At 34.2% G+C, this 27966-nt stretch overlaps 2 protein-coding genes across 2 annotated transcripts in view; one reads left to right on the top strand and one right to left on the bottom strand.

Annotated features, from left to right (window-relative positions):
- LOC149673737 (octopamine receptor beta-2R-like) overlaps positions 1 to 27966 on the bottom strand; it is a 143335-nt gene that overhangs the window by 62149 nt on the left and 53220 nt on the right. The window contains exon 4 of the mRNA XM_089839438.1: positions 12812 to 12927. The gene's annotated coding sequence lies outside the window, so the exon portion shown is untranslated. The remainder of the gene's footprint in view (positions 1 to 12811; positions 12928 to 27966) is intronic.
- On the top strand, positions 18 to 27737 carry LOC149673739 (octopamine receptor beta-2R-like). The gene is made up of 5 exons (XM_089839437.1): positions 18 to 1125; positions 3674 to 3892; positions 3975 to 4307; positions 4793 to 5169; positions 27086 to 27737. The coding sequence occupies exons 1-4, from the start codon at positions 638 to 640 to the stop codon at positions 5085 to 5087; spliced, it is 1335 nt and encodes a 444-aa protein (XP_089695563.1). The 5' UTR covers positions 18 to 637; the 3' UTR covers positions 5088 to 5169; positions 27086 to 27737.

Raw genomic sequence — 27966 nt, 5'->3', positions numbered from 1 at the left:
GAGAGCGGAAGGTTCGAGGGCGGTAGTGGGGGGGGAGCGTTAAGCCTTGTCCCCCGCACGAAATATCGACTGCTAGTCGTGTGACTCGATCGTGGAGAATGAAAAGGGAAAAGGGCCTTCGGGTTTGGTTCACTCACTAGCTCCGAACAGCGAGTAGCGGGTGTTAAGAGAAAACAGTGTGTGTGTGTGCCGCAGATGCGGAGCCTGGCCTCGCGATGCGCTATTAGAGTCCCGGAACCGGTAGAGATGGGTCGAACGTAACCAAGAGTCCCGGCGCGGTTCGTCTAATCTCAAAAATCAATTCAACCCGGTCACTTTTCCGCGTCATGAACCCTTACCACCGGACTTCTTATACTTGAAATGCTTCAAAATTAAGTTTGTTAGGTTTTTGTGAAAGGAAATTTTCGTCTGTTTTTGTAAACTTATAACAATTTGGGTGTTCAGCGGCGCAATCTCGTTATATATTTAATGTTGGTCCTTGTGACGTCCAAGTGTTTTAGTCGCGGCGGCGGAGGTTGCGGAGTTGTTGTTTTACCCTCGAGGGTATCAATACTATGACATCTTCGGGCGTCAAGTCCGAGTATTTGCAATTTCGCTGGAATACAACGGAAGTAGTAGTGAAGCCGCTTTCATCGGCATGGACTATGCACCGATTATCAACGACTCGTTCTTCGGCGCGTCAAACGCGTCATTGCCGACCACCATCGCGTTACGGGGTTCCGGGGTGGTTACGGCTGTCGTCTCGACGGTGGTCGGCTCCTTGCTCGAAAACGAAACCGGGACGGACGCGGCCAGCTCCGAAGTCGGTTCCTGGGACGAAATATTGCTACTCGTCTTCAAGACGTGCGTCATGGTTACCATTATCTTTTGCGCCGTCTTCGGAAACCTCTTGGTTATCGTTAGCGTCGTGCGTCATCATAAACTACGGACGACCACGAACTACTTTATCGTCTCATTGGCCATGGCCGATACCTTAGTGGCGTTATTCGCCATGTCTTTTAACGCCATACTTTCCTTTTCCGGAAGATGGCCTTTTAACGAAACTGTTTGTGACTTTTGGAACTCTTGCGACGTCTTATTTTCCACGGCGTCTATCATGCACCTTGGATGCATCAGTCTCGACAGGTAGGATCGCAAAAGGCCTTGAGTAATATAGAAATCCCCCGAAAATTCCATTGGTGCTAGGCTAGCTTAATCCGATAATTTAAGCCACTTAAACACTATAATCGCTAACTGATTACGCCCGGGAAAGTATAGTCCTTGAGAGGTTTGGAAGTTATAAAAAAACTCACTCAAATATTTCGAACTTCACAATTATAACTTAAATAAATAAATCAGAACTATATGACAAGCGACATATTAAGTGATTAACTATACACTTAAACTAATCTCTATTAAGTAAACCATCATAAATCTCTACAAATATTGAAGTCCTTAAGCCTAACCGAGTATATATTTCTAAGCGTCAAGGTATTTAGTGAAGATAAGATAACAATATTACAACTTACACGTTTTAAAATACATATATTTTATATCATTTGACAGCTAAAACACGGTAAACGTATTATAAATAATCATATGAAAAATATGTAGTTGAAATTATAAATTTTCCAAAAGCCAAACTTTCAAAGTAAATAAATAAATAATAAACAGTCAAGCAGTTGTCAGGAAAACCATGGGAGTTATATGTAAAGGGATAATCCCCAAGGTTAAAATAATCTCTTTGCATAATACGGCATTGTTTTTTTTATTTTTTTAAATAAAAATTTGTTAGGTTTAATTATGAATTAACCCGCTATGGAAATTCGTATTATTTTTATTATAAAAAAAAACTAAATATAATAAATCATATTTCTATCAACCTTGGATATATTGCAAACGTTTGAATACCACCCATATGTTAAGTTATAGGGTATTGACAGTTTCCTATTTGATTGTATTAAGATAAACATGGAATGCCATTTCTCCATTACTACTGGTTTAATATACCTGTATTTTTTCCTATTATAGAAGTGAAAAAAAAAAGCGGGATGAAATAATAGAAAGTCTCGCGCGGGATTTTCCCGCCAAAACGGATCTCGTGCATGCGTTCGCTTATTTTGATTGGCGATTATTTAGCAATGTTTATGTTAGGCCTAAATAACGTGATGTGCGCGCGCGCTTCCAGAGCTTGCAATAGTGATAGCAATTTTTTTACAATACCTTGACCTTCAGGGGTCGAAATTAAACACTTTTTCTTTCTTTAACACATATCCGGTTAGATACGTTTATTTTCAACTGAGATGAAGTAATATTAAGGGCTATTCTTCTTCGAAAATATTGCTCCATGCTCCTACAACTCTTAAAAACAGTCTATAATTTTAAAGATAAACCAAGAAGTGATATCTAGTTTACTAGGGAGAAGGTATAAATTAGCCACATTTCTAGCTTTACCTCCAGTCCAAACGTAGGTCCGGAGTTAATCCCGCCTCTAAATTACAACCAGCATTTCATTGGTTCTTGAAAACTCACGTCAGCGCAACGTGAATGACGAAAATTACGTATTTTCCGACTGAGGAGAGGCGAAATAGCCCGGCCTACTTTTGTATTTTGAAAGAGGGACTGGGACTATGGCGCGCGAATACTTAGGCATCTTATACCTTCTTCCTAATAAAAAAGATATCACTTCTTGGATAAAATAAAATCTTAAAGATTGGTACCAAGTATTATGAGTATTAATTAATTAGAATCTAGTATCGTACTTTTAATTAAATTCTTTAGAATATATTTATAAAAGTTAGCTAAAGTATTATTGCGGAAGTATTTAAATGAATATGACATTAATCTGGGAACAGCATTTCTCCTTTGCTCATGAAAGCTAAATAATCCAGTGCAGGGGGTTCCGCTGATGAAATATGATAATCCATTTTAACGAAGCTAGTTACTTAAGCAACCTCCCCCCTTACCACTCCCTTTCCTCCCCCCGATTCTCTCTGGGCATTATGGGGGATTATGACGAGGATCTATTCTCTATTCTTCCCATGATGCACAGGGAAAATACAATGAAACCTCACCCCCCAAGAAGTTCATTAAGCCTAAAGAAATCAAATGAATTCTTTTAATTTTCGCAAAATATCTTGTATATACAGATAATTAAGCGTGCCAATAATTGGGCGAATTATAGTCGAAAATGTTGTATGACATTTTTCCATCCGGGACACTGTTTTCAAGTTAAGATTGGATGTAGTACTTTACGGATGACCACTTAAATTTTATTAAGAAACTGCTAATTCAATTCAGGGGTCATCCCTTAAGCACTCAAATCATAATTCGAAAACAGTGACCTGGACAACAAAATGGAGATAGAAGTTACATTTTCGAATCAAAATCGTGAAACCAAAGAACATCCCCTTAATTTATGGCAGACTTATCAGAAACACCCTGTATACTCAAGAGTACGTCTATGCAAAACTAGTTTCATCATCCTACGGAAAGCAATCAAGGGTTTGAATTATCATTAATAAAGATATAGATAATTCATAACTTCGACTTAATTATCTTCTACCGGAAAAAGAAACCATATTATTTTCTCTTATTACTTAGAAGTGGGGGGAAAAATAATTAATCTTAATAATTAAATAAGCCGTATTTAATCAAATAAGTCCTTGAACGCGTTTTATTTTTTCTTTTGCAGGTACTACGCCATCATGAAGCCGTTAGAGTACCCAATAAAGATAACGGGTCGTACGGTAGCAATAATGTTAACTGTGGTTTGGGTATCTTCCGGTCTCATATCTTTCATCCCCATCTTCCTGGGCTGGTACACCACCGCCGAACACCTCAGGGAGCGAAATAAACACCCCGACCAGTGCGAATTTGTCGTCAATAAACCCTACGCCGTTATATCTTCCAGGTATATTGAACTTAACTCTTAAAACACCCCTCCGTCATCACTTGGAAATTACCAGTAACTTTAAATCATTTTCTTCACACAGCGTCTCGTTTTGGATTCCTTGCGGTTTCATGATTTACATGTACTGGAAAATCTACTTGGAGGCAACGAGACAAGAAAAAATGCTTTTCAAGTCTCAAATGGGTCCCCCAATTTATCCTCCGAGTGCCAGGAATAGTATGGACCATTCGGCCGGAGCAGGGAACACGATACACGACCCCTTACATCGCAATTCGCACTGCGACGACCACGACAGTGATCAGTCAACTCCTTCCAAAAGAAGCATAAATAAAATGCGACGTGAACACAAAGCAGCCAAAACATTAGGAATCATTATGGGATGTTTTATCCTCTGTTGGCTACCATTTTTTCTGTGGTAAGTACTCTAAGTTACGTACTATATACTGTCTAGGATTACTTTAACATCTAACCGTTTGCCCCCCCCCGAGTACTTTAACATCTAACCCTTTGCCCCCCCCGAGTACTTTAACATCTAACCCTTTGCCCCCCCGAGTACTTTAACATCTAACCCTTTGCCCCCCCCCCGAGTACATTAACATCTAACCCTTTGCCCCCCCCGAGTACTTTAACATCTAACCCTTTGCCCCCCCGAGTACTTTAACATCTAACCCTTTGCCCCCCCCGAGTACTTTAACATCTAACCCTTTGCCCCCCCGAGTACTTTAACATCTAACCCTTTGCCCCCCGAGTACTTTAACATCTAACCCTTTGCCCCCCGAGTACTTTAACATCTAACCCTTTGCCCCCCGAGTACTTTAACATCTAACCCTTTGCCCCCCGAGTACTTTAACATCTAACCCTTTGCCCCTCGAGTACTTAAACATCTACTTTAAAAACCAGGTATGTCTCAACGGCGATGTGCGGTCCCACGTGTCCAACCCCGAATTTCGTCATCGAAATGGTCTTCTGGATTGGCTACTTCAATTCCTCATTAAACCCGGTCATTTACGCTTACTTCAACCGCGAATTTCGCGAGGCCTTCAAAGAGACCTTGCAAACCGTTTTTTGCTGTTGTACCGTAATATCTTGCTTGACCAAAGGAAACCGTAATAACCCGGCCATACAATTCAGTTGCGCCTATCGTTCGACCCAGGACATTGGTCTCGTTGAAAATAAATACGCCAGAGACCTCTAAACCTAAAAACTACTAGCTTTGGACGAAATAAAAAACCCCCGAGCTTCGGACGCGGTGAAAACTCCACTGAACCATCGAAACGGTAAGTGTATACGTTACTTCTTAAATAAAACTGTTCCCAAAGAGTTAGTCGCAGATGTTACCAACGCAATGAAAAAAAACTTAGACCGCGCAACTGCCTCTTTAACTCGCTCTCAGGGTTGCAAGGCCATTTATGACGCGAAATGGCGTGAGGTTAAAGAAGTATTTTAGATGTCACGCAAAGGTCCCTTTATCGATTATAGGTTAAGAAACAAAAACTATTCCTTTTTTTTTACAAGGCACGCGATTCTCATCCGGGACATCGCCACACACTTATGTTTACAATAATGGTATAACATTGAAGGTAAAATACGTTTTCTTACGTAAGAGAAAATTATCGATTCACGCGTAGCATTTTTGCATAACACGTGAGAAATCCATGTTTTTAAACCTAAATAATAATAATACGAAGGCATTGTTCTACTGTAACGTATTCTACAGTAACAATTTACATTTACATCACCCGCTTATAGGTTGAAAACCACTAGATCATGGTAGGATAATACTAACCTGATCTGGAATAGTGGTAATAATAATAAAACAAACCGTCCACTCTATATTGTAGTTTAATATCAATAACAGGGCGTTTATTTTTACCTGCGGGGTTAAAAATAGATCGAGGCGACGTTTTTTGCTATCGATTTGCTAAGCCTAACTTTATGGACAGTTAAAGCTGACCACGTACTAGTTTGATTTGAGGGATATTTTTCTACCCTTCATCATTACGGATCCGTACCACACCCTCTAGAGGTAGAGTAGGTATACCGCGTTTTATGTAACCAGAGGAGCGTGTGACCTAGCTATGACCCTAAGTTCTTTAGTATATACCTAAGCCTCGGCTATTTGAAGAAACGGAGCCTAGGGAGGAAGGCTATCTTTAAGCCTTTGTTAGAAGAAGACTATTTATTCTTTCTGTACATTAAGTGTTTTTAGTTTTATACTGTGGATTCATTAACCGTAAAGATCAGTTCCGAGTTGAAGTCGCCTAAGTATATATAAAAGTCCTTCAATATTTAAGTTTAGCCGTGGACTTTGTAATTCTAAAGAGGACCAGTAAATAATTTTTGCCTACCAAATTAGCATACGCAGTTAGTTAGCTTAGGGAAGACATTATTTACTTCCCGTGCTGCTCCTACCTTTAAGCATTGATAACTTTAAAATTAATTGAATAAATTTGAGTGTCCTTGATATACCATTTGGAGCTAATGTACAGGGTGTTTTTTGATAAGTCTGCATCCATAAATTAAGTGGGATGTACTTTGGGAAATGGATTTTGAGTCGAAAATGTATAACTTCTATCTCCATTTTGTTTGCCCTAAGGGACACTGTTTTAGAGTTATAATTTTTAATAGTGTTTTAATTAAATTAGAAATCATTGTCTAAATCAGTTTCTTAATTAAATTTAACGGGGCATGCGTAAAATACTCCATCCAATATTAACTCGAAATCAGTGTCCCTTAGGGCATCAAAATGGAGATAGAAGTTACATTTTCGACTCAAAATTGATTCCCGTAGAACATCCCCCTTAATTTATGGCAGACGTATAATAAACACCCTGTATATATCTCCATGCCCGTCTAGCTTTAGACCTAAACATTAATTTCTGAAATTAAATCTAGAACCCTTACCTTGATATTCTAGAACGCTAACGATCCCTTTTCTCGCTCATACCTTTCAGTCACAATATATTTTTGCATTTTAAACGCACATCCAGTTTTATCCACCCCCAAAAGCTAACTAAGCCTAAATTATGAGAATTAACAAAGCATATTTCCTTAATTTTTTATAAACCAAAAGCGACTCCAATTTCAAAACCTTAATTCTCTATAGTATGAAACATTTCTAAGTCATATTTGAAACCCAACACCGCATAACTAACTAACCAATCATCCATCCATAAGTCATGATTGAAAGAAAATTTAAAATTAATCGATTAGGCTTATACAATCTTTTTATTATATTTTTAAATTTCTTAAAAGGCTTAAAAAGTATAACCTCGATTAAACCTTGGATTCGCTTCGTAGAACGCGTTTCAAAGAAAAAAAAGTATATACAATAGGTCATATTGAATTTCAATCCATCGCCGTAAAAACCTACACTCATAAAAGTCTGGAATAGTTTTTGTATCACGGTAACTATGGGCTTGATTTAGTTACAAAAAGCTAAAATAGCCTTTACCATAAAAAAAATGTTCATAGTGGAAAAGGATCAGAAGAAATTTGAGATAACTTATTTCATAAAAGTAACCTTGCTCTCTCTGTTCGTCAATAAAGTTTGAAAGCAATGAAATCATCAGATACGATATCAAATTGTTTGTTAATTATGTGTTAATTACGTCAATTAAGGATTGATAATTAGGTTGTCCTACGTCAAGATAAGATTTTTTTATCGAATATAGATTAATATGATCGTCAAAAATAATATACGCGTATAAACATAAGTTCATAAGATATGTTCCTCCATAAGTTTGTCACTGGTTACAAACTGGAGCTTGTCATTGAGGGAGGTAGGTCATAGATTCGAGGTAAAGCGACGCCTGGTGATGCGCTGTCAAATTGGGGCTTAGTACAGACTAAATAGGACCTAGATGGACTGCAAAATTAACCACCGAGTGTAGGACTTCAATTCTGGCTTGTCGTTCTCGAACTAGCTCGAGCTGCAAGTCTCTAGCATTATGAAGCATAGGTATGGAAACTATAGCTTAATTCCCGTACAGGTAAAGTGGTTCGGACTTGGTCTTGATAATCTTAGCAGTCAGTACTTTTTCTAGATTATCTTCGATGCCAAAGACTATACCTACGTTGGGAAAAAGTAATCCTTTTGCCGTTATAACTATATAGGCCTAGTCGTTAAGTTTTTTGAATCGCGGCCAAATGGGGATGTACAGCTTTATAGAAAGCGGAACGAAAGGGACTGCTTAACACTTTATCCTAAAATCTATCAAAACTCGCGCCAAAAATACGTGGGAGCTAGTTTGAAAATCACCAAAATTAGATTATTAAAAATAAAGAAAAAACCTCCCATAATGAAATCATGTCAAAACTGTACACACTTGTACTATTTTTAACGTATAGTGCAAGGTCATTCATTAAATTACATAAATTGCATTTATACTTGGCAGTAATTCGTATGATAAACATGGGCAATACGAATTATCCAGTACCTTACTTTCTGTTAATTCGATTTGTCTTTGATACCCAATGGATGGTAAATGTTTTGGCATGGTTGTCAGAAGTAAATAAACTTGAAGTTTAAAAGATGTTTTCCCCCGCAGAAGTTTATAAAATAAACTAAAGAAGTAAAAACAAAACAGACCCTTGGAAGTCATCGTATATGTTTCAACTATAGCTAATAAAATTAATTTACAAGGCCTATGAAGGGAACTACAAAAACTATTAACACACATAAGACAAAACAAAACAGAACGGTTTACAACTAGCTGGAATAATTTATAACAAACCCCGGCAGGAGGAGAGGATATATACGAGGATACGAAGAGAACTGATAATGTTAACTGTCTAAGACAGTTGCTTGCGAAAATTTCAAGGGTACGACGGGAAGATAGTGGGTGTGAGGGTTGTTGAAAAGAATTTCTCTATGCTATGCTATAAAGAAAGAAGTAAGTCGAGAGAGAGAGCCTGAGGGAGGTGATGTTAAAGATTGACTGCTTTAAGAGAAACCGTACGTATCTATACAGGGTGTTTCTGATAAGTCTGCGTCCATAAATTAAGGGGGAAATTTATTTTGAGTCGAAAATGTAACTTCTATCTCAATTTTGCCTCAAGGGACACTGTTTTCGAGTTATGATTTGTTTGAGTGTTTTAGGGATGATCCCTTAATTAAAATTAGAAATCATTGTCTTTTGAACAGTTTCTTAATTGAATTTAAGGGGTCATTAGTAAAATACTTAATCCAATCTTAACTCGAAAACAGTGTCCCTTGTGGCAAACAAAATGTCATAGATAGAAGTTACATTTTCGCCTCAAAATCGGGGTGCACCCAAAAAACCTCGCCCTTAATCTATGAATGCGGACTTATAATCAGAAACACCCTGTATATGTCTTTGAAGAGGAAGAAGGCAGTAGTTAAACAACAGAGAAATCCTTGTATTGCGTCGACCATGAATAGATAAATAACACCCCCCAAGTATACCCTGGATGTCTACACTGTTAGTAATATCCATAGCATTATGGTTCGATTTTCACAAAATATCTCGATAGTTTCCAAATACCAATCCAATACGTTTAAGCACTTTAATCACATACACCGTGTTGTAAACTATATTTACCAACCTACAAGTACAACATGTCAATGTCAGTCGTGTAAAAATACCGGAGGGTTCATGTAGGTAGCCTTACGTAGGTGTAGATAAAATTAATAGGTCTTTTTTTTTGCCTTACGCGAAGGGTGTCTTGTTCATCTTTGAGTTTATAGACAAGTATGTTCTCAAGGCCCTCAACATCGCTAGCCAAAAAGTTCCCCAACCAAACTACATGTCAAGAAAAAGACAATTTTTTTATCTTTCTTTCTCTAGCTTACTACACCGCCTTGTTTATCCCTTTCTTTTTTGCCTTAGGCCTAACCCTTTGCAAAGTCTTAAGCATTACTTCCTGTCTTAGCTAAGCCTAACTCAGTGGGAACTTCTTTAGCGTAAAGATCTAGTCTCGTCTTCTCTCAGACTGGTTGCTAAAAGGTTAGATCTTTACTCGTGTGCAATCAAAAGAATGCAACGAAAATTGAATTAGGTTTGCGAGTCTCGTATATATACTCTTAAGAAATAGTAATAGTTGAAATCAAAGAGTTAAATGAAAAAAAAAGCTGAAGGGAAAGAAGACGACCACGTGATTCAAATATTCCCGAGAGGAAGTTGTTTAAATTTGATATCAGGGTTATTGAATTAAATTGGTTTAAATTAAGATTAAGTCTATATTTATTAAGGGTCCTTGTATGTATTATATTTATGAGATTCTTAAGTTTGATTTCATCTCTTTAAAAATAGACAGTTCTAAAGTGTATACAGGGTGTTTCTGATAAGTCTGCATCAATAAATTAAGTTGGATGTTCTTTGGGTGTGCGATTTCGAGTCGAAAATGTAACTTTTATCTCCAAATAATTATTTCATTTCATTTTGATTGCCCTAAAGGGACACTGTTTTCGAGGAGCGTTGGAAGGAGTATTTTACAGATGACCCCTGAAATTTATTTAAGAAAATGAAAGACAATGATTTCTAATTTAAAAATCTTAACTCGAAAACAGTGTCCCTTGTGGCAATCAAAATGGAGATAGAAGTTATACATTTTCGACTCAAAATCATGCACCCAAAGAACATCCCCCTTAATTTATGGATGCAGATTTATCATCATCAGAAACACCCTGTATATAAGGTGAATAAACCAGGTAAACTTCAAATAAATTCACCTAGAACCAAAAAAAAGGTAATATATATATTACATTAACTTAATTATATTCAAGGATAGGCGACTGAGTATACAATAACTTAATTTCAAATATATACGACACGTTCCTTCTTGAAGGCAATCTCGACTTATAAACCGACTTATCATTGAAACCTTCGTATTAACGATCCCACACTTCCATTTTAAAATTAACCAATAACGATCGTAAACATTGACGTAAACAATATAGGTTACATTCCTTTAAAAAATAAATAAACTATACGGGACAATATCAGCTCAGCATTGACCTTAATAAACTGCCGATATTATTATAAACCTTATTTTGCCATATCGCTCAATAACACTGGCAACTGAACTGCCTCTACTATATTTAAGAATTTATATAAATACCACGTGATGAAACGTAAGGTTAAAACACTGTTATCAGTATTTTATCATCACACTTACCATCTCATGGCAACTAACGTTACGCTTCTATATCCCTTTTCAATTATCAAAACTAAGTAGGTGCCCTTACATCCCCGCTAAGCCTAATATAAATATTATTTTAAAGACAACGTATTTATATTTTTCTTAATTCGATTTACAAAAAATTTTAAAGACAACGTATTTATATTTTTCTTAATTCGAGTTACAAAAAATAAGTGTTCCTCTTAAGAAAATATGGTATATCGGCAACCTTGAGGAAAGTAACGTGTTACAACAATAGAAAACTGCAAGTCCTTTCAAATTAGCTGTCATGCGTGAAGAATTTTAAAAATAAATGTGTATAATAAAAAAAATATAAATAAAAATTATGAAATTTTCCTAACGTTAAATATATTTCTCGCCTAAAATAAAAACACTTAATTGTTAAGTCCCATTCACACTGCGCATAAAAGCCTAATGATAGAGCCTTTTTAAAACGGGGTGGGGCGGAAGTATCGTCTGCTTAAGACGGAACATTGATTGGGTATATGGACCCAAGGACCTTTAACTCAAAGCTATATGCTCAGAGGCGAGCGAACATTAGACTATTTCGATGTAACTAAGAGAGAAAGAGAAGGGGGTAAAACTTTACCTTCCATCTCACTTTTTGGCGCCTGCGCTATAGTCTTTTTATACCATGAGAGTGCGCAGAGACGGCAATATATCAACCCAATACCTATGTACCGATACCGAGTGTTGCCTACCACCTTTTTTACGCTGAAAATGTCTATTAATGTACTTCATTTTTCTCGTGCGAATGTTGTCTCGTGTTTTTTCGGCGCTCGTGAAAACTGCACGTGATCACGTGTATCCCCCCCCCGTCGCCACTAATAAAACTTCACAGAACCATTTTTTATCACAATAAATTAACCAACTTCTTCTATCTAGTATTAAAACCCATAACCTTTGTGTACAAAAATTAATCACTCGAGAAAAAAATTGTCGAGAGAAGTACGTAGTAGCTCTTGATAAAAGGTCTCATCCACGTCAATTATTCGAGGACATGTTTATTCATTATTATTATTATATTTTATTATCTAGACTTTTTTTCTTTGGGAGTTAGGCCTAATCAAACAAAAAAATATGTGGCTAAAAACATCGTCTGAACTAAAACGAGAGATATATTGCCATTGACCCATTTATCACGCGACAGGGGGAGGGTGGGGTAGAAATCGTTTTAGAATACTTTGAATTTAATTTGAAATCAATTAATACGGTTGCTTTGCTTATAACGAGGACACCCTTATGTGTAGTTAAGCCTAACTTGACAGGTGAAGATTTATTTATTAACAGCAGCTGTGTATTTGTCAATGCTCGTGGCGTTTTAAATTTAGATGCTCTGATATTTTCCCACATTATTAATATTCATGAGAGAATGGAAATAAACTACGTAGAATAATCGATGCACGTTTTGTCAATCATAAACACGTGCGGCGCATGCGTGGGTTGTTAACTAAATTTAATTAATTTCTCGTTTGATTATTAATTTTTCGTTTTTACATTTGCCAATTTCGCAAAGGCTTAAACAAATCATTAATAATAGGTTATTAAATTTAAAATATTTATGAATTAATTTCACACAAGTCATAGTTAACTAATTACTAATACTTTAAGCCAAGGCTTAACGAGTCATTAACCCTAAAATTAATACGCATGCACGAAAAATTCAGGGTGTGTACTAAATAATTATGACAATACATCGTGCCAAATAAAATAAATGATTCGATTAAAAAAATATATATTTAAATTGAGGCTTACCGTTTATATTTAATTGCGTTGTAATTATCCGTGACTGTATTGACAAAATAGCCTAGTGACTTACTGGCAAACTCGCCAATGTCGGCTCTTCCGATCGTCGTACTCATCTCCAAATTCTGCATTAAAAAAAGGCGGGAAAATGTTTTCCCATTAGATGCTATGCCTGTTTAAAAAAAAAGGAATTCAAGGCTAAAGTCTAATGTTTGAATTTGAAAGACGAGTTATAGATCCTCAGGGGGTTGGATACTATCTAATATTTATTATTCTTATTCTTAATTAACGTGGAATTATAGTATTTATTATTTCTACTTTTCAATTAAGGTTATTTTCTTATCATTATTTCTACTTTTCAATTAAGGTTATTTTCTTATCATTATTATTATTTTAAATTCACGTGCTATTTTAGTATAAATTATATTTATTTTAAATTCACGTGCTATTTTAGTATAAATTATATTTATTTTAAATTCACGTGCTATTTTAGTATAAATTATATTTATTTTAAATTCACGTGCTATTTTAGTATAAATTATATTTATTTTAAATTCACGTGATATTTAAGATTTTATTATATTTATTTTAAATTCACGTGGAATTTTAGTATAAATTATATTTATTTTAAATTCACGTGACATTTTAGTATAAATTATATTTATTTTAAATTCACGTGACATTTTAGTATAAATTATATTTATTTTAAATTCACGTGCTATTTTAGTATAAATTATATTTATTTTAAATTCACGTGCTATTTTAGTATGAATTATATTTATTTTAAACTCACGTGCTATTTTAGTATAAATTATATTTATTTTAAATTCACGTTCTATTTTAGTATAAATTATATTTATTTTAAATTCACGTGACATTTTAGTATAAATTATATTTATTTTAAATTCACGTGATGTTTTACTATAAATTATATTTATATCAAATTCACGAGATATTTTAGATTTTATTATATTTATACCAAATTCACGAGATATTTTAGATTTTATTATATTTATATCAAATTCACGAGATATTTTAGATTTTATTATATTTATATCAAATTCACGAGATATTTTAGATTTTATTATATTTATATCAAATTCACGAAATATTTTAGATTTTATTATATTTATATCAAATTCACGAGATATTTTAGATTTTATTACATTTATTTTAAATTAAAGTGCCATTTAGTATTTATTATATTTTAAATATACGTGCCATTTTAGTACCAATTATATTTTAAATATACGTGCCATTTTAGTACCAATTATATTTATTTTAAATATACGTGCCATTTTAGTACCAATTATATTTATTTTAAATTCACGTGCCATTACAGTATCAATTATGCTTATTTTAAAATCTCGAGAAATTTTAGAATTTTTGATTCTCGACTAATTTGAAAATAACTACCATAGTTGTAAAAAAATAAATAAAAATTAACTATTTGGTAATTATAGTCATAAACAATATAATTATCGTTAAATATCCAACACCTCGATTTTATCTAGTGGGTCGAGCGAAAGAGACTAATTACGAAACTGAAACGTGGGCCAAAAAAATTTATCTTATATATTTTTTTTTTTTTCATTTCTCTTTTAAAAGAATTGATTGAATGTCTTGGTATAACATAAATATTTAGAACTTAAAATTGTCCCATAGCACTTTGTGTTAAATTATACAGTTGGGGAATTTTAAAATAAATAAAATATAATTTGTAGAACCAGTACGGATATTAACTAGCGGGCCAAATAGTGCCTGTCATTATCGGTACAATAACAGGAAAGTCTAAAACTATATACGAGTAATTAAGTCGCTAACCTTCTAATTTAAATAAAAAACCTTTTAATTAATCATAGTCAAAAATGAGGAAAATATTTTGAACAATTATAAAGCCCGTATAATATGGCATATACATTCGTTATTCGAATATTCCCGAGCAACAACACGATATTTGCCGAATCACAAATATTGGGGTATTTTTCCGAATATAATAACTAGATGCCTTGTTTAAAAGAAGCCCCTCAAATATTTAAATTTATTTAAATTTCTTTTTTGAATATTTTTGATTAAAAACCAAATTGGTTTCATTTTACTTTTTTTAATCCTTTTAAAGAAAGGGTCGTGGAAAAGGGTTTAACAAAATCAGATGAATCATCGTAAAAGAAATGAATTATATATACAGGGAAAAATATATGTATTACACAATTAAAGTAAGACATAATTTGAATACTGGCGCACTTCAAATATTTCTTAAATTTCTAAGCCTCGGTCGGTCTTTTTTGCACGTGCCCTTGAAGTCCTCTTAGAACTAGCGCTATATAATATTCTTATCTGCGGTTGCCTCAGATAGTAAGAAATAAAGATCCCGCAAAAAAATACTTCTACATCGTCTAACTGACAGAAATTCTTTCAAAAGATGGTCCGAGATATCTACGTAATCTTAATTTAAGACACTCGAAACGGTAGTTTAGTTTCCAACACGAGCAATACGCTTAAACACTATAATTGCAAACCTTATCTTTTAAGAATGATTCCATTTCAAACGAAATCACAGAAATATTTCTTGAAAAAAACAGAAAAAAAAAAACTCGAGTATGGCGTGATGGTTAATCCCATAATCCCAAGCCACTCAATTTGGCCGATTTCAACCCAATTTCATTTTATAGTCTAGAAATAATAAATTTCTTATAATTGATGTACCAAGAAGCGATATCTAGTTTACTAGGGAGAAGATATAAGATGCCTAAGTATTCGCCAGCCATAGTCCCAGTCCCTCTTTCAAAATACAAGGGGGGGGGACGCAAAAGGAGGCCGGGCTATTTCGCCTCTCCTCAGTCGGAAAATATGACTGTAATTTTCGTCATTCGCGTCGTGCTGACGTGAGGTTTCAATAACCAATGAGATGCTGGTTGTAATTTAGAGGCGGCCGGGATTAACTCCGGAATACGTTTGGACTGGAGATAAAGCTGGAAATGTGGCGAATTTATACCTTCTCCCTAGTAAACTAGATATCGCTTCTTGATGTACGTTCCTAATGTACTTTTAAATACATTATCGCCATTCATATCGCGTAATATAATTTAACTTATTGAGTTCTACATTTGGAATAAAAACTAATTTGAATTTAATAATAGTCATTGCGAATAATGAGGTAATACAATGTATATATATAGGTTGGGGGATAAACCTTTCCCTCCAAAGTTAACAAATTTGTTTTCCGTTTTCCAATTGAGTAGTTTAGCTCTAATTGGGAATTCATATAACGTCCCAGCTATTTCTTAAACAGATTGATACACCCCATGCATATTCTTTGAGTGCATGATTTAAACCGAGTCATTTCCCTAGGCCCACAAGGACAATGTATTTCTACATAATTAAAAGTCTTAACTGACTGACTGACAATCAACGCCCAGTTTGTATAGACGTTATTAAGTACGGGTTTTACCACAAGTTCATAAGATATGTTTCATAAGTTTGTCACTGGTTACCGAGAGCTTGTCATGAAGTGAAGTAGGAGAAACGTCATAGATTCTCGTAAATGGTTAATTGTACTTTTCAACCGTTAATATTTAGTATACTGAATGATAATTATATAATCTCATAGTCGAGTTTTATGGGAGCTATGCTTTTTGTAATTAAACATGCCCTTCGCCATCTTTCAAAATGGCCACGCCAAAAGTAACAAAAACAATACTGACTGCCAACACTGGGTGTTGGTAGAGCACTAATAAATACGCCCATACACCAATCATTTCAAATTTGGCAAAGGCTTAGCGAGATTATTTTCATATCTGAAACGAACGAGGTACTTTTTTTGCGTTACTCTTCCTTCTCTCCGTATTTTTTACGAGGTCGTAAATCAAACAAAGTTTACTTTGGAGTTTTAAAACTCTTCAGTCTGCGTTAGTGTAATGTATCAGTTAAGCCTTTGTTGATTTTTGAGATAGGGACCGTAATATCGGAAGCCCATATCTCTGATTTATACGTTCTATAATGCCATGTAATTGCCTCCTTCGCAAAGTCTTAGGAAATGAGATATTAACAGGTCGTAAAAACTAAATAAAAAACGAGTATGATAAAGTTATAAATGATAGAATTAGGCTTAACATATTATCTATGCAAAGGATTATAATTAAACGCTATCAGATTTGAAGGTTTTAGTCAAAGTTCTTTTTATAGTGTACTGTTTAAGTGAATCCTCAAGTATTTAGTATCGTTGGCAACAGTAAAAAGTAGGTCTATTACGTACTCAAAGGATTTCCCTGTTTCTCACACAAACCCAACAGTCTGACGTCATAAATTGCAGTAATTAAGGGATCATTTTCTAATTTGCTTATTTAATAAAGTTCTGATTGTTGTAACCCCAAGTATTTAGTATCGATGGAAAGGGAATAATTAGGGCTATAACATACTCAAAGGATTTCCCTGTATCTCTTATAAAACCAGGGTTCTGACCCTCCAAAGTGATATGTAAATATACGTAAAGATGGCCTCCAACGAGAAAGTTCTTCTATATTAATAAATGCTAAAATACCCGAAGAAAGTTGCCGAGGCTTACCTATGGTATAAACCAAAACATTCCGCGGGGTGCAAAATCTTCAGGAGTGACAGCTTGCCCGAATATCTTAATTTAATTATACCATAACAGACGGGGAAAAATGCCATCCCAGCTTTAATATATACGTTATATTAAGGGGAGATTCCACCCATGCACCACTTCATTCTGTGCCTTACACAAGGCTTAAATCCTTAGTATAAATATTAAAATACAACCTTCGACGGAACAGGCCCAAAGATAAACTCAGTACGTTACAATATCAAACAAAAAAGAAAAAAAAAACCATATCAGATAAAAAAATTCTTCCGTTGACTTTGATGCGCTAACCGAGGCTTCGCGTCAATTTATTTACCATGCCTGAATATGGCGTTTTATAAACAAGGCTTAACAGAGTTTAGAAGTAGTTTGGTTGAGTTACTCAAGATTTGGGCCCCCCTTACGTTGTTACATTAAAGTTTTATGAAAAACCCCGAATTAAGCATAGTTTTATTAAAATTAAAAGCTGGAAAAAGGAACTTCACGCGGATATTTCATACAAAGACTATTTAGTGTTTAGTGTCAACATAGACTGGAAATTCACAACGGTCAACACCGGGTATAGCTTATCTGTTAGTTTACTATAAAAATATGTTGCTCATCGTCTACATTCGAACACACCTCTTCGACGCAAGCCATATGGCGAATATGTCGGTGGCAAATGCGCTTATATAGTTTCGATATAGCTACTCAGGAAATAATGTTGGGGCCTGGGCCCACTGGGATTTTGGGCGCAATGAGAATGGGGGGAGGAAACCTACTAGTACAGTATATAAAACCCCAGAGAATGGTACTATGGAAGGAAAGAAAAAAGTACCACACAGGTAGTTAGGTTGATGGCAACAGTATGCAACAAAAAATACCATCACAAAAAAATTGACTAGATGCATGTATGAGTCTTTGACAAAAGAGTCGCTGGTAATTTGGTCAGGGGTCCTCCTGGAATATACTGCACTTTCTCAATCTCAAAAGAAGACTTCCACGCGGTGCGATACAACCATAAATGAATTCAACCAAAGTTATCAATATATCTTGGCAAAAAACCAAAGGCAATTATAGTATAGAAATTCACATTGCCTCCAGTCTGAGGTAACGAAAAATGGACCCTTTAGTAAAAGTCTGAGAGTAAAATAGAGAACTTCAGGTGTCTGACCACCATGTTTTCTATAACAAAGACGTTAGATATGGCTACAAACATTTTATGGACTGGTAACTTAGAAGAAACTCAATTCTATTTCTTCTTATCACCCTTAGATAAATCGCGAACTATAACTTTAGATTAATACATTTATATTGTTACATCACTGCAAACTGCAACTGGTATCATATGGTACAGACTGCAAATAACCGAAAAGGGGGAAACTAAAAAAACCTCTTTTTTTTTCTGGAGTATGGGGATGTCTTTTTTCATGAAAGGTATGTGAAAAGATGCATCCATCCTGGTTACCATGGTAACGGGATCACTTCTTCCAGTACGAAAAAGTACGGAAAGATTTTGAAGCTTGTTGCACTTTCATTATGGATGCCACCAAGAACGCATATAAGATCTGAAAACCTTCAATGATAGAGTCTGTTTTGTTGGTGAAATTGAATAGAGTCTGATGCTAACCATCTTGTTTTATTAAGATGGAACATGAAGTACGTTAATGATCCAAAGACGTTAGATATGACTTTAAACAATACGGACCAAACCAAACCCTACTTCAAGCAGACGACACTTTGAAAAGGGTCCATTCGGACCATTCCTGGATAGTTTCCTTAGTGCATCGACGCCATATTTTTTTAATCAAAAACTCATGTAACCATATCGCGCATTAGATGATATTCAGGAGCAAAAAAAAGGCCATCAAGTTAAGGCCTCATATAACACATTACATTACAAATAAATATTGTCCGCGTATAGTCCTATAACTTACCCATTCTTAGGATTGCTTTTACCTCGACCCAAGCCTTTAGCTAAAGATGCCATTGTGCCAAGGGCCAATTTCTCGGGCCATAACGTTACGCCATTGATTATTTCAATCAATCTTTACGCCAAGGGAAAGATTGCGTTGGGGAAAAAAGCCCCGAATAACAGTGCTAAAGGCAGACCTAAATGTATTTCAACCCCCAAATAAAAATGGTCTATTACTATATCATAAGTTCATAAGATATGCTCCGTAAGTTTGTCACTGTTTAACTGAGAGTTTGTCATGAAGTAACGTAGGTCATAGATTCGAGGTAAAGCGACGCCTGGTGAGGCGCTGTAAAAAAGCTTAGTACAGACTAAATAGGACTAGATGGACTTCAATTCTCGCATGTCGTTCTATAACTAGCTCTCAGTAAGTCTAGAGCTAGCATTACGAAGTATAGGAAGTGTCATACTTATGGAATATATCTTATAAACGTATGCTATATATACCATAGTGTCAATAGAAAAGGCGTATTCAATGCAACATTTGTATAAAGGACTGGCAAAACTCGTTATTAGGGAATCCCATCGATAACTTACGAAGGTTACGCCAGTAGGTATACCATTATCTGAGATGTATTGGTCTCAATATAAGACTTCTACGCAGTTTAGGGTTAATTCAATGAGCAAATAATGGAATAGATAAAGCGTAGTAGGCATGGATCATTACCGTTGATTTAAACGCTAATATCGTAATATTTTTATTTCCTGGCGGTAAACTTTGTCAATCATAGGAAAATATATAGTAATGACTGCTTTCTTCCTTTCACTGTATTATTCTCTATGTGAAAGGCGATATAGTGTCACTACTATTCAATTAGTAGTGCTTAACTACGTTTATACCCAATTTATTTCACACCACCGAATGAAATAAGTTATACGAAAATCTTGGGGTCAATAAAGGTCACTTGCTGGATATGTTAATGAAAATAAAAATTTATGTCAAATAAAGGTCATCTAAGTAACCAAATAAAAACCCTCAAGTTTAAAGTAATTAAGCCTTTGTTAGTTTTAAATAATTAAACAAACTAAAATTAAATATAATAGTTTTCTTTTAAAGCGTTTCTTTTTTGGTTTAAACATTCAAAGCAGAAAAACAGTAACGCAAAGCTATAGCAAAATATTTACCAACATTTTATCAACTTAGTCTTGTATATTTTTAAAAAGTGAGTCAAGTTTATTTTGTTTTTAAATATAGAAAAAGCAAAGAGCGGCAAAAAAATGTTCCCCACTCTGGTGATGGAATAAAAAATAAAACGTCTTTAACCCAACGAACTGTCTCTCCCACACCTTCTACGGAGATCTTAACCCTTTGGTTCCTAACCAATTTACACAAATCTCTAGTATAAGAGGTTAAAAAATGTAATACGATAATTATATTTTATTTTTTGGCCCTAGCCTAGTTACCTTCCAAATTATCTTTAAGATTCTTGCAAACTTCGCCAAAAAATTAGGAGTTCTTTTTTTTAAGGTCGATTGTGGGTTTTAGATTAAGGCACGTATTTTAGAGACTGAAAAAGATTTTTTAAAACCATATTTCTTTGCGAAGGAAGCTATTTTTAGGGGATTAACTTTAAAAGAAAAATTGCTAAATCAAGGCTTTTTTAGTATAAATTAGGCTTAGTAAGTTGTTAGGCTTAAGACAACGTGATTTGTTATCACGTGTTGTGTTTTTACAGGAAGTTATTTTAAAAACATCAATCATGTATTTCAAAAACACAATTAAAGTGTATTTAATTTTTTCATTTAAGGGTTAATTTAATCTAGAATTAACAGTTAGGTTGAAAGCAATGATTGATAGTTTATAATTGTATATAATGACATAATTCTAAGAATATTTTTGTAAAATAATGTAAAATTTTAATTTGACAAAGGCTTAATAACCCTTGCAATAATTCAAGTGTAAAATATTTGAATAAAAATAGTTCAGGGACTATATTTCTCCCGCCTGGTTGAACCGCGTCCCCTTCCATCTATGCTAATTCGTAATTATATCCATTTAGCGCCTTAGTTAGCCCTCCAAAATTCAATTGGAGAAACAAGACTTTTCATTTGAGGAATTTTAGCAGTTAAAGACACTAAAATACTATATAGCCAAGAGATGGTACTTAGAAAAGCTCATTCCATAGAAGAATCTAGACTAATTCAATTAAGAAAAAGGTAATTAACAGCGTGGAAATAAGGAGATAGTCCCTTAGAACATTGTAAGAAGAGTCCTTCCCCGTACCAAATCTAATTAATTCTAAATCATTCCCTCAATTTCCGAGCTAAGGGAATACAGCCTAATTACACGGACAAACGATTCCCGTCTATAATCACGAGTTCTTAATGAATTTTAAACTTAATTCCAAGGGTATTAATGTTAATTTCCTTCGTTTTGAACTTTGTAATTATCGTTTACAAACTTCCTAAGGACAAAAATTTGCCCAAAATAAATAGAAAGGGTCTTTCTAAATGCTTTAAACTTGCGCAGTACGCTTTCGTCCAATCGATAAAAGTAGTACAATTTTCGGATCAATATATTAGTTTAGGGATCACCTCAAATTTTCTTCACACCGATTTCTTTATTATTCTTTAATAAAATCTTTTTTTGGTAAGAAACCTTTATAGATAACCCCCGCGTTTTTAATTCTAAATAGACTCAGACTAAATGTAATATATTTAGGCATTCATCTTGGTATGTAGATTTTTATTTGTTTTAAAATGATTATCTTTCTAAATTGAATTTATCATTAAGTTTAATATATTTCCGTTGTGTATAAGTAAGTTAAAAAAATTAGCATATATATAAAGAGAAACGTCATAAATTATATACGAGATAAAGAAAGAAGAAAAAAAGAAAAAATAAATAAATCAAACTTTTTTTCATATTCATTCAACTTTTTTGACAAATCGGGCGTATTCGGGTCTCGAAATGAGTATAGAGCTTTTCTCTTTTTCACGAAATCCACAGTTCTTCTCTTAACAACAAAAGACTTCAGAGAGAGGGAGTGATTGAGAGACAGACAGAGAATGGGAGCCCATGAGAGAGCGAGATACGAGGGAGTAAGAGAGGCTATGAGAGAGTGAGAGAAAGTGGGTGAGCGAGAAATAGGTAGAGAGTCAATGAGAGTGAAGTGTGTGAGAAATTTAGTGATGTAATGAGTAGAAATAGAGGAGAGTTAGAGAATAAATGAGAGGTAAAGAGTAACAGAGGAGGGAGAATAAGAGAAAATGGAAGATACAGAGGTAAAGAGTGAGAGGGAGTGAATAAGAGAGAGGAAAAGAGTGAGAGTGAGTGAATATGAGAGAGGAAAAGAGTGAGAGTGAGTGAATATGAGAGAGGAAAAGAGTGAGAGTGAGTGAATATGAGAGAGGAAAAGAGTGAGAGTGAGTGAATATGAGAGAGGAAAAGAGTGAGAGTGAGTGAATATGAGAGAGGAAAAGAGTGAGAGTGAGTGAATATGAGAGAGGAAAAGAGTGAGAGTGAGTGAATATGAGAGAGGAAAAGAGTGAGAGTGAGTGAATAAGAGAGAGGAAAAGAGTGAGAGTGAGTGAATATGAGAGAGGAAAAGAGTGAGAGTGAGTGAATATGAGAGAGGAAAAGAGTGAGAGTGAGTGAATATGAGAGAGGAAAAGAGTGAGAGTGAGTGAATAAGAGAGAGGAAAAGAGTGAGGAAAAGAGTGAATAAGAGAGAGGAAAAGAGTGAGAGGGAGTGAATAAGAGAGAGGAAAAGAGTGAGAGGGAGTGAATAAGAGAGAGGAAAAGAGTGAGAGGGAGTGAATAAGAGAGAGGAAAAGAGTGAGAGGGAGTGAATAAGAGAGAGGAAAAGAGTGAGAGGGAGTGAATAACAGAGGAAAAGAGTTTGATTGAAGGAGTAAATAAGAGAGAGAAAGAGTGTGAAGGAGTGAATAAGAGAGTGAAAGAGTGTGAAGGAGTGAATAAGAGAGTGAAAGAGTGTGAAGGAGTGAATAAGAGAGTGAGAAGGAGTGACAAAGAGAGTGAGAAGGAATGACAAAGAGAGTGGGAAGGAGTGACAAAGAGAATGAGAGTGAATGAGATACTAAGGAGGAAGAGATGTAATGAGAGAGAGGGAGTGAGCGAAGCGAGAGGAAGAGAAAGAAAGATAGTAAAATTGTAAGAGAGAGAGAGAGAAAGAAAAGTTGGAAGAGATAGTTTTAAAATAAATGACATTTATTCTGTCCCTTAGGAGTAAGTTTTCTTGGGGGACAAAAAAAATACTTCATAAAATATATATATCTAAGAGTCATTTTTCACCGGCGGACAGTCAAAAATGTCCACCTATATAGAACGATAGTCACTCTAGAATAGAATAGAAGAAGCTGGATAACCTACAATCTTCTCTCCTACTAGACTATACTCATTTGACAAAAAGAAAACTATATAAGAACGAAAAAGATTCCCAACTTCTCGATTTTATTTTTTTACAGTCTGGAAATAATTCGATTGAGGGTTCGATAATAATCGGAAAAGGAGGGAAGAGAAAAAAAAACACACCCCTTCGGTAATCCTCGACAAAAGTTTGTTATAGACGTAAAGGGAACGTGAAATAGACTTATAAATTTCGGCTAAACCTAAATCTACCTTGAATTTTGGGATACATTTCACATTCCATTTAGGCTAAAAAAAGAATACGAAGACGATCGAATCGTCAAGTTAGATAATCGCTATATCTCGGAATATTTCCAATATTAGTGTATAGTACAGTTAAAGGCGAGAAACAATTCATCTTAAATCATCATTAAAAAGGCATTACCTATAGCTTAATCCTTTGGTAAACCCTCAACCTGAGAAAAAGTATAATACGACTTATTTTTCCAGGTTTTTTTCCCCCTCCCCTTCAAAGCTTTTCTCAAGTAAAAAAAAGAAAATACAGAAGTTCGATAAGTGTAAGAATTTACACTCTTTAAATATAACAATTCTGTATAAAAAATTGCTTAGATTTAAAAGCAAACTAAGGTTGCAAACGTCTATACGCGAAAACACGCCATACAAAAACAAGGTTTTGGAGAAAGAGAGAGAAAAAATAAAAAGATTTCGATTCGATCGAATGAAAGACGGGACCAAAAGGTTGCCTGATGGTTATTTGATTTTGATTGATAAAACGCAGTAACTTTGGGGCTGATTGGGTTGAAATATAACTGATTTTCGCTATAAATCGATACTAGAACATACGGTTTCCCATAAGTAATATTAACAACATTAAGTACGACACTAAATTAAATTAAAAACGTTTATTTAACTAAGTATTAATTTCCTCCAACCCATCTCGTTAAATAATTATGTTGTCAATCAAAACCATCTTTCCTATATATAGTAGTAATAAACCCAAGGAGTTATAAAATATCCAAGGTTTTAGAGTTGTCAGGATCATGTTTTCAAGACAAAACCCCTTTCAAAGGAAACAAACCATATTTTCTTAGAAGAAAAAAAATAGAAACACAGCAAAGGGAAGTACATGTTATACTTATTGTTAACGTGTTACTTATGGTTTTACTTATTTTTAAAAGCTCAATAAAAAAAATACGTTTTCAGTTCCAAAAAACCTAATGGAATCTTAAATTGATTTACATAGTAAAAATACGAACGTATTTTTTTCCCTTTTTGAATATATATAATATATAATATATAATATATGTATTCGTAATATTAAATCTTTAAGAAAAATGATATTTAAATAATATTAAATTGAAATTTTTTACATGAAAAAAATTTAAAAAGATTATTGAAGCAAACTTACAGGGGTTTTGAATCTTATGTATTTTCTATGAGCCCCTTTAAAATGTTTAACCCGCAAGGCATTCGTGTACATATTTATTCAAAATATTTTATAATTCCATTTTTTTTTTAAGTAACACTTTTCAATTCGATATATGGGGCTAGTAAGGAATATTTGTCTTTTGCCTAAGTTAAATTTCTAAACTTTGTTACTAATTCAGACGTGGGCACTCAATTAAAATTAAATATTCCCGAAATTAATTTAGAACTTGGCTAAATTTAGTATCCTTTCTAAATGTAAATGAGATCATCTTAGTGGGAGGCGCGAAATTACCTATGAAGTTATTCGAGTTAACCATGAATTAAAACTTGTCATTAATTAACTATAAAAGCGATATATTCTTGAAATAACAAATAAATTCATTAGATTTAGTTTAAAATATGGCAAAGTGTCTGAGAGTTATAAACCATAATATAATATAATTAATTTAATTTACCAACAATTAGATATTGTATATTCATGCCAAATAATAGTAAATTCATGGTGGTATGGGCGAAATGTCACGTCTCTCGCGAGTTTCGACTTCCAACTAAAACAACTGAATTATTAATATTAGATTTCCACAGCACGAGGAGAACAAATCAAATAGATTCATTTTTGCGCGCGCGAGAATAATGGCGGGAGATTCCCCTTAGTTTCGCGACAAAGGCGGGAAATCCAATTCTAAGCCTTGGACATTGGAGAAAAATAGAAAAATCTTCATCAAACCCACCCTCTAGCACAAGCACTAGCGTATCGTGATGACATGTCAACTAATTAAAAATAAAAAAGAAGAAAGGAAACTTGCCCCAATTCAATCTCTTTGTATAATTGCGTCCTTGTTTCTGACTTTTCATTCTAATATTAACGTACGTAAATGAATGCCCGCAGCGACCGACCGTACCCCCCTGTTATACCCCTTCTTGTCTGCCTTTAGTACAAACCTCCGGAACTAACTCAGAAATGCGTCAATTGTCACTTAATTAAAATGAAATGGATCGTTCATACAGTTATACACGAGAGAGGATCAAAATTTCAACCCTTTTATAATCAAATGTCATTATATCCAGCCATAATTGAGTTATGACCAAGTATTAAGTATCCTTAGATAAAGGACAGTGGTGCCTACGATACCATTAAGGGATTTCCCTTGAATTTTAGTTAAAAATAGAGTTATAATGCCCTAAAATGTCAGGTTTACCCTGACTGTCTAAAGTCATTTTCCTGACCAATTATTATGTCCTATTATTTGTAGAAAAATCAGAATATTGTGGGATTATACCGAACCAATATAAAATCATCCTTTGACTTTTCCAGGATATCCATTTTCCGCGTTAACCCTTTCTGTACAGCATAAACTTACGCTAGCGCCTTCTTGTTCAATTTCATCCAATTTTCTATACGAGATACCTTACTATAAAGGGGCCCCCATCATTATGAGTTGGGGTCCCTAGCTCGAAATAGACTATAATATCTTGGGCCCCTAAGGTTAGGTAGGGTGCGTTCGGGCGTGATGGCCTTGAAGATCAGAGACAGTATCACGTGATGTCCCACTTTAATGGGAGCGCCGAGGGTTAATGAGGGTCATTACTCACGGACATTCTGGTCCGGCCCTAGCAAAAAGGGTCAGTCAGCTTAATGACCCTTAACCTATTCCTTCACTTTTATCGGACCGTATTTCCGAAACAATCATAACCCTTTAGGATATAAGGAAACGAGGAAATAGACTATTTTTATTCGGGAATAGAGCTGTTTCAATGTCAGCCTTTGACAATGTTATAATCTTAATGGAAAAGCGTACATTAATGCGACGGTATTTTCGAAACAACAATAACCCTTCAAGACGTTAGGAAAGGTGGAAATAGACTATTTTCATTCAAGGATTGAGCTGGTTCAATATCACCCTTTGACAATGTTTTAATATTTAAAGGAAAAATTTACCCTAATTTTTATTATTATTATTTTTCTTTCAGGTTTCAACTAAAGGAAAAACAAACCCCTTCCAACCAATGCGAAGGAAGGGAAGCTAGAAATCTTGCAAATAAACAAACAAAAAATAAATAAATAAACAACAATAAAAACAATGCAGTGTCACAAAAAACACAATATTACCGCGTCGTATTATTAAAAACCCAAATCAATAAAATGTTCGTCACGAAAGGTCAATTACAACGAGGAGAAAGGTCACGACCCCCGACTTTGACCTTTCGTAATTAATAAAAATGTAAATTTCCCCCTCACCTAATTCTTAAACGCCCAATTTTTGTACGTAGTAGAAATTTTAAATAAATGCTTTGTTTTAATTTATATTTAAATAAAATAATTAGCATTGTAATTAATTCTAAAATTAAAAAAAATTATCACCCCCAAATTAAGCTTAATTAGTTTAATAATGATAAGGTCCACAATTAATATTAATTAAATAATTTTTGGATAATTTTAAAAAGGCATTTAATATGTGATTAAATAATTTAAACGTTAGGCATAGAAAAGAGCCATAAAATTTAAATTAGAAGAAAAAAAACCAACTGAGTATTAGTTCCTATACTTCATAGAGTGTATCCTCATAGAAAGTTCCCATAGGGGAAAAAAACCTCCTGATTTTAAAGTAAAAATAAATAAAATAAAAAATTGTCATTTTAGATAAAAAAATATATCAGCTATACAAAAACCCAAAAATATTTTAGAATTCATTAAAAATAGGCTATAAAATGTGCCTTTTTAAAAATAAATTAAATAAAATAAAATTTATACATATACCCTTAATTTTAATTTTTAAAACTGAGATTAAAACTAATTAATATCAACTTCGGGATTATATTAACAAAATAAAAAAAAGATGGGCGAAACGTTG

Source organism: Phalangium opilio, unplaced genomic scaffold (genome assembly GCF_054372755.1).
Source record: "Phalangium opilio isolate 3A_F unplaced genomic scaffold, DU_Popi_V2 ptg000048l_1, whole genome shotgun sequence".
In the NCBI taxonomy this organism is placed as follows: domain Eukaryota; kingdom Metazoa; phylum Arthropoda; class Arachnida; order Opiliones; family Phalangiidae; genus Phalangium; species Phalangium opilio.
This window is presented reverse-complemented; position numbering and strand designations above follow the sequence as displayed.